The sequence below is a fragment of the Pleurodeles waltl genome, chromosome 12, assembly GCF_031143425.1.
Source record: "Pleurodeles waltl isolate 20211129_DDA chromosome 12, aPleWal1.hap1.20221129, whole genome shotgun sequence".
Lineage (NCBI taxonomy): Eukaryota > Metazoa > Chordata > Amphibia > Caudata > Salamandridae > Pleurodeles > Pleurodeles waltl.
In genome coordinates, this window is record NC_090451.1 from 355,050,038 (window position 1) to 355,065,829 (window position 15,792).

The 15,792-nt window shown below is 46.9% G+C and overlaps 1 protein-coding gene across 1 annotated transcript in view; it reads right to left on the bottom strand.

Annotated features, from left to right (window-relative positions):
- Positions 1-15,792, bottom strand: part of LOC138267129 (putative ATP-dependent RNA helicase TDRD12) — a 924,858-nt gene that overhangs the window by 323,313 nt on the left and 585,753 nt on the right. The window contains exon 10 of the mRNA XM_069215983.1: positions 1,731-1,838. Coding sequence (XP_069072084.1) covers positions 1,731-1,838 — 108 coding nt within the window. The remainder of the gene's footprint in view (positions 1-1,730; positions 1,839-15,792) is intronic.

A 15,792-nucleotide genomic window follows, 5' to 3' on the forward strand; every position in this document is an offset into this window, starting at 1 on the left:
GAAGTTCTCGGAATAGGCCAGATCCTCACACTCTTGAAGAAACTCACTAGACTCAGATGACCTCAACCACTTATCAGCCCAACTACAACACTCAAAGACTACTCGATAAGATCACTGAAAAAGCAATATACTAACAACTCCATTACCACATCAGTGCCAACAATCTCCTGCACATCTAGCAATCTGGCTTCAGTCACAATGGAGTAAGAACACAGCTACTGTAACATTGTAGAGGACACTCCAACTACAGATAAAGAAAACAATGCCTCCTGGTAAGTCTGACTACTCAGATGCCTTTGACACAGTAGATATAGCCTACAAGTCATGAATTAGATTCAATGGCAATACCTTTCAATGTTTATCCTTCTACCCATGCCACGGACACCAGTTTGTTCAAATTGGTGCCTTCAGGTCTCAGAAGTAGCCCACCCCCACCCCAACCCCTGCAAGCAACTTTACTCACCAAAGCATCAAAATTCACCAATATGCAGACAAGACATAACTCTACTACAAAATCTCCACCACTCCAGACATCCAACAACGAAATAATACCTGTGCCACATCCAGACATGGCTGTCCAGCAACTGCCTGAAGTTCATCCCGACCAAGACATGATTCCTCTCAATTGTTAAGAACAATTAACTACTTCAAACCTGACTCAATTACATGAACCTTAAACGTTTTGAACTGCAACTTTATCCAGTGCCAGGTCACCTAGATTCACCCTGGACCCCAGTTTAACCTTCAAAGAACGCACTGCCTAGAAAATCAACCCTACCTGCTATCATATCCCTCTAATAAACAAAGTGAAATTGTTTGTCTGTGAATGCAACTTCTGCGCAAACCCTCATATCTGAATGGGGTAACATCCTGCTTCATGGAGTCTCAAGTCTAAACACTGACCCCACTTAGGGACACCTTACACACCAAAGCAGGTCTCATTTACGGCTTGAAGTATATGTTCACATTGCATCAACCCTGATTGAAATAATCCCAGATACTTTTACCGGGCAAAACTACCATTAAAATTAGGTGCATCATTTACAAAGCTATCACAAGAAAAACCTTGACTATTTAATTGACAAGCTCACCACCTCCACTGGCTCCTGGCACACTTGCATCAGAATGGGCGTAAAGATATGGGCAAAAAAAAGATAGACATTCTACATCTATGTACCAATTATCTAGAACACACATGTAAGCCATTAAGACTGCCTCAACGTTGCTTCAATTCAGGAAAGAGATGAAACATCATGCACTAAGCGCCCACGTTGTTTATCGTAGCTCAGCTAACTCTTAAAATCATATGCTGACTGTATCAATGCCTCTGTTCCTTTTAAAGCACTTTACAGCAGCTATAAAAGTACCACATGTATTTGATATTGGATTCCTACAACCTACCCAACACCCTGACAGAGCAAGTTAGAAGCTAGGGTATAACTGAATAATGCATTATCTGTGGCAAAGTAAGGCCACACACAGCTCGTCCAGTGTGCATAATATACGGTATTCCAAACAATTTATAATCACCAAAATAGCTTTCGCTCCTCAATACTAAAGATACACAATTATTTTTACGCTTAAAGTAATCTCCAGAATACAAATCACATTGAAACTATTTGCACATTAATTTGATAGCGATTGTAACTTCCTTAGGGTTAAAACATACACTAATGGGGGTGGTACATGCAAGTGTGTATATACATATGTACAAACTGGTCACTTCATACTTAGCACAGTCACGTTGTACGTCTTCATTTTTCCTGGGGAGCATTTCATCTTCAAACCAATGTTTTGAATCAGAGCTGTGCGTTAACATGTCATTTGCAGAAAAGCCACTGTATGAAAAACAATTAGACTTTATGGGAGAATCATAGATACAAAGTTGGTAATAAACATAAATAAATAACACATTTTATTGGGTTACAACAAAAACGTGTTACTTGCCTTTAACCCTTGCTATTCAGCACTGATGTTCCAAAGATTCACGTATATAAGAAACTGTCTTGTAACAGGGAGGATTCAAATTATATTTTGAACCCAGTAATCAATACTGATCGCCTGAAGCTCAGCGTATTCTTTGCAGAACAAGTTCAGAATACAACTTTAAGGGAGCAGGGTCTGATGCTTTTGAAGGGCAAGAATTCGAGAAAGGATTCCACATTTTAAATTTGGTTATGAATTTTAATTGACCATTTGAAAGAGAAGTGGAATCACACATCTTCACTATACCAAACGATGTGCGACATGCTAGAACGTTGCGTACTACCTGCGATTAATTAGCCATCTTGTTCAGTGCCCTGTATTTCCAACATGACCAACAGCATACTTCTCACCATAAGTGTGACTTGCTTCATCATAAGGGTCTCCCAACTAGTCCTAAAAATAAAAAATAAAAAAAAAACTTGTGTTCATTTGGCGTCCTACTGTTCTGGTTGTCCCTCAAATGCTCCTCCCTGAAATGTGTGGCTAGGAACTCTTCCTATCACAGGGGCCTGAATATAACGTTGTGCCACAGCAGGATCAGCACAATTTAACAGGGCCATCACCACAAGATTAAAAAACATGTTCCCATAGACCCTACATGTCTGGGTAGTTAAAATGTTTCTGATTTTCGTTAAAAATCCTTTGTTTTAACAGAAACGTCCACTGGGAACCCTCAGAAATACAGCCTGATAAATGTATAAATGTACCTGCCCCCTCATGGGTACTTAACCCAATGCAGAGTTTAAACTAAAGTCACAAGAAGCTTAAGTCTGATTATTACTATCAAGGATTTGCTCACTGACTTAAGGGACAGTCCGGGAAAACTTAACCCCTTAGCTGCTGGGCCTTTTCCCCCCAGTGCTGAGCCCTTTTTTGGCTATTTGGGGTAGTTCGCGCTTAGGCCTTCATAACTTTTTGTCCACATAAGCTAACCACGCTAAATTTGCGTCCATTTTTTCCAACATCCTAGGGATTCTAATGGTACCCAGAGTTTGTGGTTTCCCCTGGAGGAGACCAAGAAAATAGCCAAAGTACAGTGAAATTTTTGTTTTTTCCAAACAAATGGGAAAAAAGGGCTGCCGAAGAAGGCTTGTGGTTTTTTCCCTGAAAATGCCATCAACAAAGGGTTTCTGGTGCTGAAATCACTATCTTCCCACCTTTCAGGAACGGGCAGACTTGAATCAGAAAACCACATTTTTCAACACAAATTTGGCATTTTACTGGGACATACCCAATTTTTACTATTTTTGGTGCTTTCAGCCTCCTTCCAGTTAGTGACAGGAATGGGTGTGAAACCAATGCTGGATCCCGGAATGCTAAACATTTCTGAAAACTAGACAAAATTCTGAATTCAGCAAGGGGTCATTTGTGTAGATCCTACAAGGTTTTCCTACAGAAAATAACAGCTGAAATAAAACAATATTGAAATTGAGCTGAAAACAACAGCCATTTTTCTTTATGTTTTACTCTGTAACTTGTTCCTGCGATGTCAGATTTCTGAAAGCAATATACCGTTTTGTCTGCTGGACTCTTCTGGTTGCGGGGATATAAAGGGCTTGTAGGTTCATCAAGAACCCTAGGTACCCAGAGCCAATAAATGAGCTGCACCCTGCAGTTGGTTTTCATTCTATACTGGGTATACAGCAATTCATTTACTGAAATATGAAGAGTGAAAAAGAGGTATCAAGAAAACCTTTGCATTTCCAAAATGGGATCAAGATAAGGTTTTGAGAAGCAGTGGTTATTTGCACATCGCTGAATTCCGAGGTGCCCATACTAGCATGTGAATTGCAGGGCATTTCTCAAATAGACTTCTTTTTTACACACTCTCTTATATTTGGAAGGAAAAAATGTAGAGAAAGATAAGGGGCAATAACACTTGTTTTGCTATTCCATGTTCCCCCAAGTCTCCCGATAAAAATGATACCTCACTTGTGTGGGTAGGCCTAGTGCCCGCGACAGGAAATGCCCCAAAACACAACATGGACACATCCCATTTTTTGATAGAAAACACAGCTGTTTTTTCCAAAGTGCCTACCTGTAGATTTTGGCATCTAGCTCAGCCGGCACATAGGGAAACCTACCAAACCTGTGCATTTCTGAAAACTAGAGACCTAGGGGAATCCAAGATGGGGTGACTCGAGGGGCTCTGACCAGGTTCTGTTACCCAGAATCCTTTGCAAACCTCAAACTGTGGCTAAAATAACACATTTTCCTCACATTTCGGTGACAGAAAGTTCTGGAATCTGAGAGGAGCCACAAATTTCCTTCCACCCAGCGTTCCCCCAAGTCTCCCGATAAATATGATACCTCACTTGTGTGGTTAGGCCTGGTGCCCGCGACAGGAATAGATCACACAACGGTCAATGTTGGTCCTTACGTGAGGCAGCTGTTGACCCTGGGGTGATCCATTCCTGACACAGGCACTAGGTGTAGGCACTCAAGTGGGGTAGTGTTTTTATCAGGACAGGTGAGGAGTCACTGGGTGGTAGGAATGTTGTGGATCCCAGCATATTCCTGTAGTTTGTGTGACAGAAATGCGAGAAAAAAGGAGTTTTTTTCAACATTTCAGCTTTGCAGGATATTCTGGGTAAGAAAACTTTGGGGAATCCACACAAGTCACACCTCTGTGGACTCCCCCGAATGTCTAGTTTCCAGAAATGTTTGGGTTTAGTGTGTTTCTCTATATGGCCGCCGAATCCAGGACCAAAAACACAGGTGCCTGTCTTACAAAACCAGTTTGTTTTGCCATAGATAATTTTGATGTCTCCACAATATGATTTGGGTGGTGGAATTTGGGGCTGAACTAAATTGGGGAGCTCCCAAGAGAGCACTCTCTCTCTCTCTGCTTGCCGCCGCATTCACCTGCTCTCTGGGTTGGCCTAACCCACTATTACCCAGTTGCACGAAACAGCTTGCGAAGGGACAGCAGGACTGTCCTCATCACCTCCCTCATAATGTACTGGAAGAGGAGTTATCGAATGGGACTCCTCTGACTGAAAAATCACTCCCAGAGTCTGCGCCATTGTCCTATCCCTCAGATGCTGTCTCAGTATCTGATGTCTCAGTCTCTGATCCTATGTCAGAGCGGTCCTCTATAACCCGAGTGCAGGCAGCAGTCATCCATCAAGATGCCATCTCTGCTATTGGCTTAACTGTTGCTCTAAAACACTAGCCTACGTAGACAGACACGAAATCGATGGTGTGTGTGTGAGATACGTGCAACAGTAGAGGCCACCTTACCTGCGCTTCTTCCCTCAATCAGCACGTACTTTCAAGACACTCAAAAAACACCTTGTCACATACCATTCGTCACAGTCTTTAGCACCTCCTGCGCCCAGTCCAACAATCATTATTGGTGCTCCCACTCCCTCATCCTCGGATTCCCTCATTACCACCCAGCAAAAGTGCCCTTCATCTCTCCATAGCCACCCTCCACCCCGCACATACATTTAATTGGTATTATAGCGCAGGTAATGGCTGACTTTACTAATGTACTCAGCTATTTACATAAAATACAGATTTGCTCTTTGCAGTAGGCATATAAATCTTCTGCGCTTCTTTATGGCACTAAAACTGCCACTAGACAAGTCAGACCGTTTTCCCCCCAGGGAAACCACACACATATTGACAAAAGTGATATATATATGACAGCCAACCACCTGAAACTCAACTCAAGCAAAACCGAAATAATCCTCTTTGGCCCACACAAAAACACCTGGGACCCCTCATGGTGGCCCACCACGCTAGGCCCTGCACCCACGCCGCCAACCACACACGCCCATCCCTGCAATCGCCCCTCCCCCCCCCCCCCCCCCCCAGGGGGCACCTACCTTTTTTTTATTAGAAAAAATATGCCCGGGGGGTGGGCTCGTTTTCCGAGGGGGCTGCCCCCCCAAAGTGAAATCCCTGGCGTCTAGTGGTGTTTCCTGGCACCCGATCGCAGCTGTGCTGCGATTGGGGGCCAGGAAACACTTTCAGAAGGCCTCGTAAGAAAGGGGAGTCTCTCCCCTTTCTCACGAGGCCTTCTGAAACTGCAGGGGCGGGTGGGGGGCGGGGGGGAGACACGGAAGCTTCCGTGTCACCCGGGGGAAGGTTAAAAAAAAAAAAAATCCTCGGTTGCGACGCACCCGAGGATTTATTAATACCCTTCCTGGTGTCGGCCACTGGTCGTGACCCGCACCAGGGAGTGTGTGTGGGCGTCGGCCAGTGGCCGACGCCCGCACCGAAAAGGTTAAAGGACTTCACACGGAAGTGAATTGGCTTAAAGATGCTGTCTCATTAAAAATCACCCTTAGGTCTGATGCAGTTTTTCCCTAATTTTGCCCTTACAAATTAACACCAAAAGCCATAGCTTGCATAGTACCAATTATTAAGAGAATGCTAGAGCAGGGATTTTTGAAGGAGGTCATTGGAAGTCCATGTAAGTCACAAATTATGGCCTTGCAAAAAGCTAATATGAAGTGGAGGACCCTCCACAGGGCCGGCTTTAGTGCTGGTGGCACCTGGTGCGACAGTCTTTTTGGCACCCCCCACCCCATAACCACCTCCTCAGATTCCCTCACTACCACCCAGCAAATGTGCCCCTCATCTCTCCATAGCCCCCCTTTCACACGCATTCATTTGTTTTAAAGCGCTTGTTAAGTCACTTGGACAGAGTTGCTGAGTTCCAGGGACCACGCTCGTCGTGCTGAGAGGGGACCCAGAGGACCAGTGATGAAGTCTTTTGTTGCCTGCGGTTTCAGGGGGAAGATTCCGTCGACCCACAGGAGATTTCTTCAGAGCTCCTGGTGCAGAGAGGAGGCAGGCTACCCCCATAGCATGCACCACCTGGAAACAGTCGAGAAAACCGGCAGGATGAAGCGATACAAGGTTGCTAGTAGTCGTCTTGCTACTTTGTTGCGGTTTTGCAGGTGTCCTGAGCAGTCAGTGGCAGAAAGTGAAGAGGGAGATGCAGAGGAACTCTGGTGAGCTTTTGCATTCGTTATCTGATGAGATCCCCAAAGCAGAGATCCTAAATAGCCAGAAAAGGAGGTTTGGCTACCTAGGAAGGAGGACTGGCTATCAAGCGAGGTAAGAGCCTATCAGAAGGAGCCTCTGACGTCACCTGCTGGCACTGGCCACTCAGGGCAGTCCAGTGTGCCACAAACACCTCTGTTTCCAAGATGGCAGAGGTCTGGGACACACTGGAGGAGCTCTGGGTACCTCCCCTGGGAGGTGCAGGTCAGGGGAGTGGTCACTCCCCTTTCCTTTGTCCAGTTTCGCGCCACAGCAGGGCTGGGGGATCCCTGAACCGGTGTAGACTGGCTTATGCAGAGATGGGCACCATCTGTGCCCATCAAAGCATTTCCAGAGGCTGGGGAAGGCTACTCCTCCCCAGCCTTCACACCTATTTCCAAAGGGAGAGGGTGTTAACCCTCTTTCAGAGGAAGTCCTTTGTTCTGCCTTCCTGGGCCAGGGCTGCCTGGACCCCAGGAGGGCAGAATCCTGTCTGAGGGGTTGGCAGCAGCTGCAGTGGAGACCCTGGAAAGGCAGTTTGGCAGTACCCGGGTTCTGTGCTAGAGACCCGGGGGATCATGGAATTGTCCCCCCCAATGCCAGAATGGCATTGGGGTGACAATTCCATGATCTCAGACATGTTACATGGCCACGTTCGGAGTTACCATTGTGACACTGAACATAGGTAGTGACTTATGTACAGTGCACGCGTGTAATGGTGTCCCCGCACTCAAAAAGTCCGGGGAATTTGCCCTGAACGATGTGGGGGCACCTTGGCTAGTAACTGTGCACCCAACCTTCACTAGGTGAAGGTTAGACATATAGGTGACTTATAAGTTACTTAAGTGCAGTGGTAAACGGCTGTGAAATAACATGGGCGTTATTTCACTCAGGCTGCACTGGCAGGCCTGTGTAAGAATTGTCAGAGCTCCCTATGGGTGGCAAAAGAAATGCTGCAGCCCAAAGGGATCTCCTGGAACCCCAATACCATGGGTACCTTAGTCCCATATACTTGGGAATTATATGGGTGTACCAGTATGCCAATGTGAATTGATAAATTTAGTCACTAGCCTGTTCGTGACAAATTTGGAAAGCAGAGAGAGCATAACCACTGAGGTTCTGGTTAGCGGAGCCTCAGTGAGACAGTTAAGGATCACACAGGGAACACATACAGGGCACATACTTATGAGTACTGGGGCCCAGCCTGGCAGGGTCCCAGTGACACAGACTAAAACGACATATATACAGTGAAATATGGGGGTAACATGCCAGGCAATATGGTACTTTCCTACACAAGACAAAACTCCTGTGTGGTGTCATGCTCCTCAGGGGTATACAGAAAGTCCCTCATACATCAATCAGGTCCTAAAGAAGAATCTAGAGATGCTGCAGCTTTCATACAGTTCAACACTAGTGCAGTATATTGATGAATAGCTTGTGGCTTTAATAACAAAAGAACCATGCAGACAAGACACCATAGCCTTGTCAATCTTATTGCAGAGAATAGACATAGGATTCCCCAGAGAAATTACAGTACTGCCAAATATATGGGCTACCAGATTGAGAAGGGATCCAGAAGGGTATCCAATGAGCGCACTGAATGTGTTCTTGAGATCCTGACCACACAAAATAATGTGTGCAAGTTTCTGGACATGGTTGGCTACTGCAGACAATGGTTCCCTACTTTTTCCTAGTGGCAAAGCCCCTACAGCGGCTAATGCACACAGATGTCAGTGATCCAGCAACAAATGAAGTTGAGAGCATGGGCGCGCTCACACTTACTCAGCAGCGCACAAGCTCTTGGAATGCCAGACTATACCAAAGATTTAACTCTGTTATGCCATGAAGGTAATGGGTGAACAGTATCTGTGTTGACAGACTCACTGATTACAAAAGGCCCACGGCCTACTAGTCAGTGACTATTGATTGTGTAGCTGTAGCTTTAAGTGGTTGTCTCAAAGCAGTTGCAGCAGTTAGTTTGAGCACCCAACAGACTGAAAGCATTATTGCACAAATGAGAATTTATCTGAGACAAAAGACAAGAGGCGCCTGGCAAAACAGGAACAGTTCGTTTAAACATTCCGGCCAGAAGAGCAGTTACAGAAGACGGGTCTGAGGACTCTCTCTCCCTGCACACTGGATTGAAGCAAGATTTTTAAAGTTTCTCCAAGTGCTATAAAACCATAAAAGACATTCTTTTTTTTGGTAAATAAAATGTAAACAGTTGTCAAGGAGTCGTAAATACACTTCTAGATAGTGGACACTGGGCGGTCTCGACCTGGTGTGGACACTATGTGGGCCACCGAGTATGTGTCCAGATGTCTGGCCTGAGGGGCGCGTGGTCACTGGATGTGCTGTGACCTGTTTGGCTAAGTACCAAACTGCATGTGACATCTAATTTTATGGTGTTTTGGGGAATGCATGCATCCCTCTGGCCATGTGTGTTTTATATGGGCCCGTCTCCCTTCTCTGGGGAGCATTGTAGTGTTACTGCCTATCTGTGGGATCTCATCTAAGTTTTCCTGTTTGTGCACTTGGCTGCCAGCTGAGTGATACCCCACCTGTGACCTGCTAGCCATTAACCTCAGGCCTAGGTCTCAGGGACTGCATGACCACGTACCTACATACTGGAGTTGACAGAGTTCTCAACAGGGGAATCCAACTATGGTGCTGCAACTTGGTTCGTGTACGAAGATGTGTCGTTTGTGTATTAAAATGTGTTGCTGTGCATATACATTGATCAATCCAATATTAACAGCATTGAGTTGGGTCACCCATTGTCATGTTTACCCAATTCATGGAGAGCCTCTTGACCCGTACAGAGCAACTCACTAATAGCAACCTAACCTGCAATGAGAAACTCATTCTGTCTGCAGAAAAGTTGTCCTTACAGTGTTGTAATGGTTTCAATCCTGCAACCTTGTCACCCACCCCAGATGAGGGAGTTCACTGGGATTCTGCTAACCAGGACCCCAAGTGATTATGCTCTCGCTCCCAAAACTATGTATTTCACCCACAATTGGTACGGTACACTGGACGCCCGTTATAAGTCCCTAGTATATGGTACCTAGGTACCCAGGGCATTGGGGTTCCAGGGGATCCCTATGGGCTGCAGCATATATTTTGCCCCACCATAGGGAGCCCAAGCAAAGGGTTCTGCAGAACTGCCACTGCAGTCTGTGTGAAAAGGTGCAAGCACCCTTTCACTGCACCAGGTCACTTATAAGTCACCCCTATGGTAGGCCTTCGAGCCCAGAAAGCAGGGTGCCAAGTACCTGTGTGTGAAGGCACCCCTGCACTAGCAGAGGTGCCCCCACAAACTCCAGGCCCATTTTCCTGGACTTCGAGAGTGCGGGGACGCTATTTTACGCGTGTACTGGACATATGTCCAGCTACATAATGGTAACTCCGAACATAGGCATGTTTGTTATCAAACATGTTGGAATCATACCCTAAAGCTTTTGCAAGCATTGGTTTAATTATTCCATGCACATGGGAAGGGGGAGGCTCCTTAGAGGACCCCCAGCATTGCCATTACAGCCTTCTAAGGGTTTCCAGCAGCCCAAACTGCTACCACCTCACAGAACGTTTCTGCCCTCCTGTTGCTTGAGAATATCGAGTCCAGGAAGGCAGAACAAAGGATTTCCTTTGGAAGAAGGGTGTTACACCCTCTCCTTTCGGAAACAGGTGTTACAGGCTTGGGAGCGATAGCCTCCCCAAGCCACTGCAAATGTTTTGAAGGGCACATTTGGTGCCCTCCTTGCATGAACCAGTCTACACCGGTGCAGGGGCCCCCAGTCCCTGCTCTGACACAAAACTGGACAAAGGAAAGGGGAGTGACCACTCCCCTCTCCATCACCACGCCAGGGGGGGGTTCTCAGAGCTTCTCCAGAGGGTTTCTGGGTTTTGCCATCTTGGATCCCAGGTTGGCAGGGAAATCTGGGAGCATCTGAGTGGCCAGAACCAGCAGGTGACATCAGAGCTCCCTCCTGGTTGATGGTCACTCAGCTAGGTGACCAGTCCCCCTTTCAGGGCTATTTAGGGTCTCTCCTTTGGGAGGTTCCTCAGATTTGGATTGCAAGACTCCAGCAGGAATCCTCTGCAACCTCCACTTCGACTTCTCACCGAAGAAACTGCATCTGGACTCTTCACGACCCTACAAGATGCAACAAAGAAGCAAGATGCCTTCTGCAACATTGTATCTCCGGCTCCTTCCAGCAACTGCAACATTTCCCCGGCCGTCCATCCTCTAAGGACAGCCCATCTTCCGCCTGCATCAGAAGGAAGAAGGAATCTCCCTTGGGGTGAAGGAGTCACTCCCCTGATTCTGCAGGCACCAACTGAGACGACAACCGGCTGCGTAGATCCCCTCTCCCGTGGAGTTGCGTGGATCCTGCATCACAGGTAGTGGACTCAAGTGGCCCAGACGGTCCTCTCTTCCAACTGTCCAACTTAGGTGGAGGTAAGCCCTTGCCTGCCCACACAGGACATTACCCCTCCCCCCATGTACTGAGTCCTTTGCAGCTGCCAAGGCTTATTGGCATCCTTTCCACAAGATCTTCAGGCATCTTGAAACTCCAGCCCCCAGCACTCCTTCCTGCGATGCACAGCTCCTCGACTGGCAGCGTGGAAGTCTTTCTCGTAGTGTTGTGTGGGCACCTTCTGCAACTCTCCAGTCCCCATCCTGTGGGCGCTGCCTGGGCTTCTGTGGGCTCTCGGTGTCGTTCAGCAGCCCCTCTGACTTTCCCTCCTGGGTCGAGTCCACCTGCGCCTTCCTGGCCCCCGGCAGCTCCACTTTCCACTAACCCAGAGTTTTGCTTGTGCCAAAGCTTGTTGGTGGAACACGAAGACGCAAACCAGACTGCAATTCTCCTTCCGGCGTGGGACATCACTTGCATCCTCCAGGAACCTGACTTCGTCTTTTTGGATGCAGTACTGATGGTTCTTCTTCACCAGTGGTTCACTTCTTGCATCTTCATCCTGGTGGGTTGGAGCTCCCGCCCTCCCTGGACTCTGCTGTGCTTCTTGGACTGGGTCCCCTTCTTTCACAGGTCCTTTTGTCCAGGAATGCACTGTTGGTGTCTTGCAGTCTTTTCTGGGTTTTGCAATATTCCTCTTTACTTCTGTGTGTGTTCTGGTAAACTTACAGTGATTTACTCCTGTTTTCCTGGTCGCTGGGGTGGGTTGTGGTAATTACCTTTGGGCTTTCCTAGTACTCCCAGCTCCCCTCTACACACAACATTTACCTAGGTGGGGGACCGACTTTACCCATTCCATTTTTTTAGTATATGGTTTGTGCTCTCCTTAGGGCCATATCTCCCTATTGTGATGTTCACTAATTGCACTGTATTCTAGCTGTTTTTTTGGTCTATTTCTGAATTCTAGTGCATATAATTTGTGTATTACCTCCTAAGGGAGTATAGCCTCTAGGGTATTTTTGGTATTTGTGTCACCGAAATAAAGTACCTTTAATTTTTGTAACAGTGAGTTTTCCTTCATGTGTGTAAGTGCTAAGTGTGACTACAGTGGTATTGCATGAGCTTTGCATGTCTCCTAGATAAGACTTGGCCACTCATCCACATCTACCGCTTGTCTTGAGAGCCTTGCTTCTAGACATTTCACTAATAAGGGATACCTAGACCTGGTATAAGTACCATAGGTACCCACCACACACACCAGATTGACATCCTACACATACTAAGCAGAGCACTAAACAATTTGGTAGCAAAACATCCTAGAGAATAAGGAAAGTTACTTTGAGCAGCTCCAGATCTGTGGCAAATGGTGCTGAAAACAAGTAAAGTGTAGTCAACACACTGAGGTTGGTACTATACAACTCCTGTAGTGTTTACAGCATAGAGATGAAGTCTGCACCCCTTTATTGGTGTTGAAGAACCACAAGTTTCTGGATCCTGACTAGAACCTGGCAATATTTAACAAACAATTAACCTGTAGGTAGAAGTAGTGATCAGAAACTGACACTGAAAGTAACATTTGTCATGAACCTAACAAATGACAGTCTCACCACAAGGTACATTACTCAATCCCACACCCATGTTGCACTGCTGTGCAGAAGCTCCAAATTCCAACCCAGATAACAATGTTACCTCAAAGTCCCCAAGACAGACCACCCTAGACCTTACTCAGAGAACCTCCATTTCAAAGATATGGACCCTCTCCTATTAGAAATTCTTGCCTCCATCAAACCACCTTAAATTAGTAAATGGGATCATGCTAACACGAGTTCACTCTTATGGTTCACAAGGAAAGTTTGCAAGCATACTTTGAAAAGCACAAGCTTTTTCCACATCGTTTCTTTGACATGGGCAACACATTTTTGGAAGTAGAGAACAAAATCTCAGATCTTTATTGATGCACCCTCTCTTGGAAAAATGACCAACCTACAATTAAAAATAGTTCAGTCCTAATTTTGTTTTCTAAAAACACCACTAAGGTTTCAGTAGGAGGCTGGCCTGGCTTGTAGTGGGTACCAAAGGTACTTACACCTGGTGCCAGGTCCAGTTATCCCTTATTAGTAGAATAGAGGTGTTTCTAGCAGCTTGGGCTGATAAAAGGTAGTTATGGCAAAGCAGCTTAGGCTGAACTAGGAGACATGCAAAGCTCCTACTATACCACTGGTGTCATATACACAATATCATAAGAAAACACAATACACAGAGTTACTATTTTTATGACAATATGCCACAAGTATCTCAGTGAGTACCCTCAGTAAGAAGGTAAGTAATATACACAAGTTATATGTACACAAACCACAAATAGCAAAGTAAGAGTCAGAAATGTAATGCAAACAGTGTAGAATTACAATAGGTTGCAATAGGCAAGCATAGGTCTAGGGGCAACACAACCATATACTCCAAAAGTGGAATGCGAATCACAAATGGGCCCCAGACCTATGGGACGTCGGAGGCCAACTCAGCAGGTTGAGCACTGCAGGACGCTGGGACTGTTGGGGACCCAGCTAGGCTGTGCACGAAGGAAATCCTGGAAGAGTGCACAGAAGCCGGAGCAGCTGCAAATCACGCAGTACACAGGTTTGCAGTCTAGCGTAGGGAGGCAAGGACTTACCTCCACCAAACTTGGACTGAAGGGCCACTGGACTGTGGGAGTCAATTGGGTAGAGTTCCTGTGTTCCAGGGACCACGCTCGTCAGGATGAGGGGGGACCCAGGACCAGTGATGCAGTCTTTTGGTGCCTGCGTTAGCAGGGGGAAGATTCCGTCGACCCACGGGAGATTTCTACTGTGCTTCTGGTGCAGGGTGAAGGCAGGCGACCCCCAGAGCATGCATCTCCAGGAAACAGTCTAGAAAGCCGGCAGGATTAGGCGCTACAATGTTGCTGGTAATCGTCTTGCTACTTTGTTGCGGTTTTGCAGGCGTCCTGGAGCAGTCAGCGGTCGATCCTTGGTAGAAGTCGAAGAGGGAGATGCAGAGTAACGCTGGTGAGCTCTTGCATTCGTTATCTGAAGAATTCCCCAAAGCAGAGACCCTAAATAGCCAGAAAAGGAGGTTTGGCTACCAAGAAAGGAGGATTGGCTACCAAGAAAGGTAAGAGCCTATCAGAGGGGGTCTCTGACGTCACCTGCTGGCACTGGCCACCCAGAGCAGTCCAGTGTGCCCCCAACACCTCTGTTTCCAAGATGGCAGAGGTCTGGGACACACTGGAGGAGCTCTGGGCACCTCCCCTGGGAGGTACTGGTCAGGGGAGTGGTCACTCCCCTTTCCTTTCTCCAGATTCGCGCCAGAGCAGGGCTGGGGGATCCCTAAACCGGTGTAGACTGGCTTATGCAGAGATGGGCACCATCTGTGCCCATCAAAGCATTTCCAGAGGCTGGGGGAGGCTACTCCTCCCCAGCCCTTCACACATTTCCAAAGGGAAAGGGTGTAACCCACTCTCTCAGAAGAAACCCTTTGTTCTGCCCTCCTGGGTCAGGGCTGCCTGGACCCCAGGAGGGCAGAAACCTGTCAAGGGGTTGGCAGCAGCAGCAGCTGCAGTGGAAACCCCGGAAAGGGAGTTTGGCAGTACCCGGGTTCTGTGCTAGAGACCCGGGGGCTCATGGAATTGTCCCCCCAATACCAGAATGGTACTGGGGTGACAATTCTATGATCTTAGACATGTTACATGGCCATGTTCGGAGTTACCATTGTGAGGCTGTACATAGGTAGTGACCTATGTATAGTGCACACGTATAATGGTGTCCCCGCACTCACAAAGTCCGGGGAATTTGCCCTGAACGATGTGGGGGCACCTTGGCTAGTGCCAGGGTGCCCACACACTAAGTAACATGGCACCCAACCTTCACTAAGTGAAGGTTAGACATATAGATGACTTAAGTTACTTATGTGAAGTTAAAATGGCTGTGAAATAACGTGGATGTTATTTCATGCAGGCTGCAGTGGCAGGCCTGTGTAAGAATTGTCTGAGCTCCCTATGGATGGCAAAAGAAATGCTACAGCCCATAGGGATCTCCTGGAACCCCAATACCCTGGGTACCTCAGTACCATATACAAGGGAATTATATGGGTGTAACAGTGTGCCAATGAGAATTGGTAAATTTAGTCACTAGCCTGCAGTGACAAATTTAGAAAGCAGAGAGAGCATAAATATTGAGGTTCTGGTTAGCAGAGCCTCAGTAATACAGTTAGGCACCACACAGGGAACACATGCAGGGCACATACTATGAGCACTGGGGCCCTGCCTGGCAGGATCCCAGTGACACAAGGACTAAAACAACATACATACAGTGAAATATGGGGCTAACATGCCAGGCAAGATGGTACTTTCCTACAG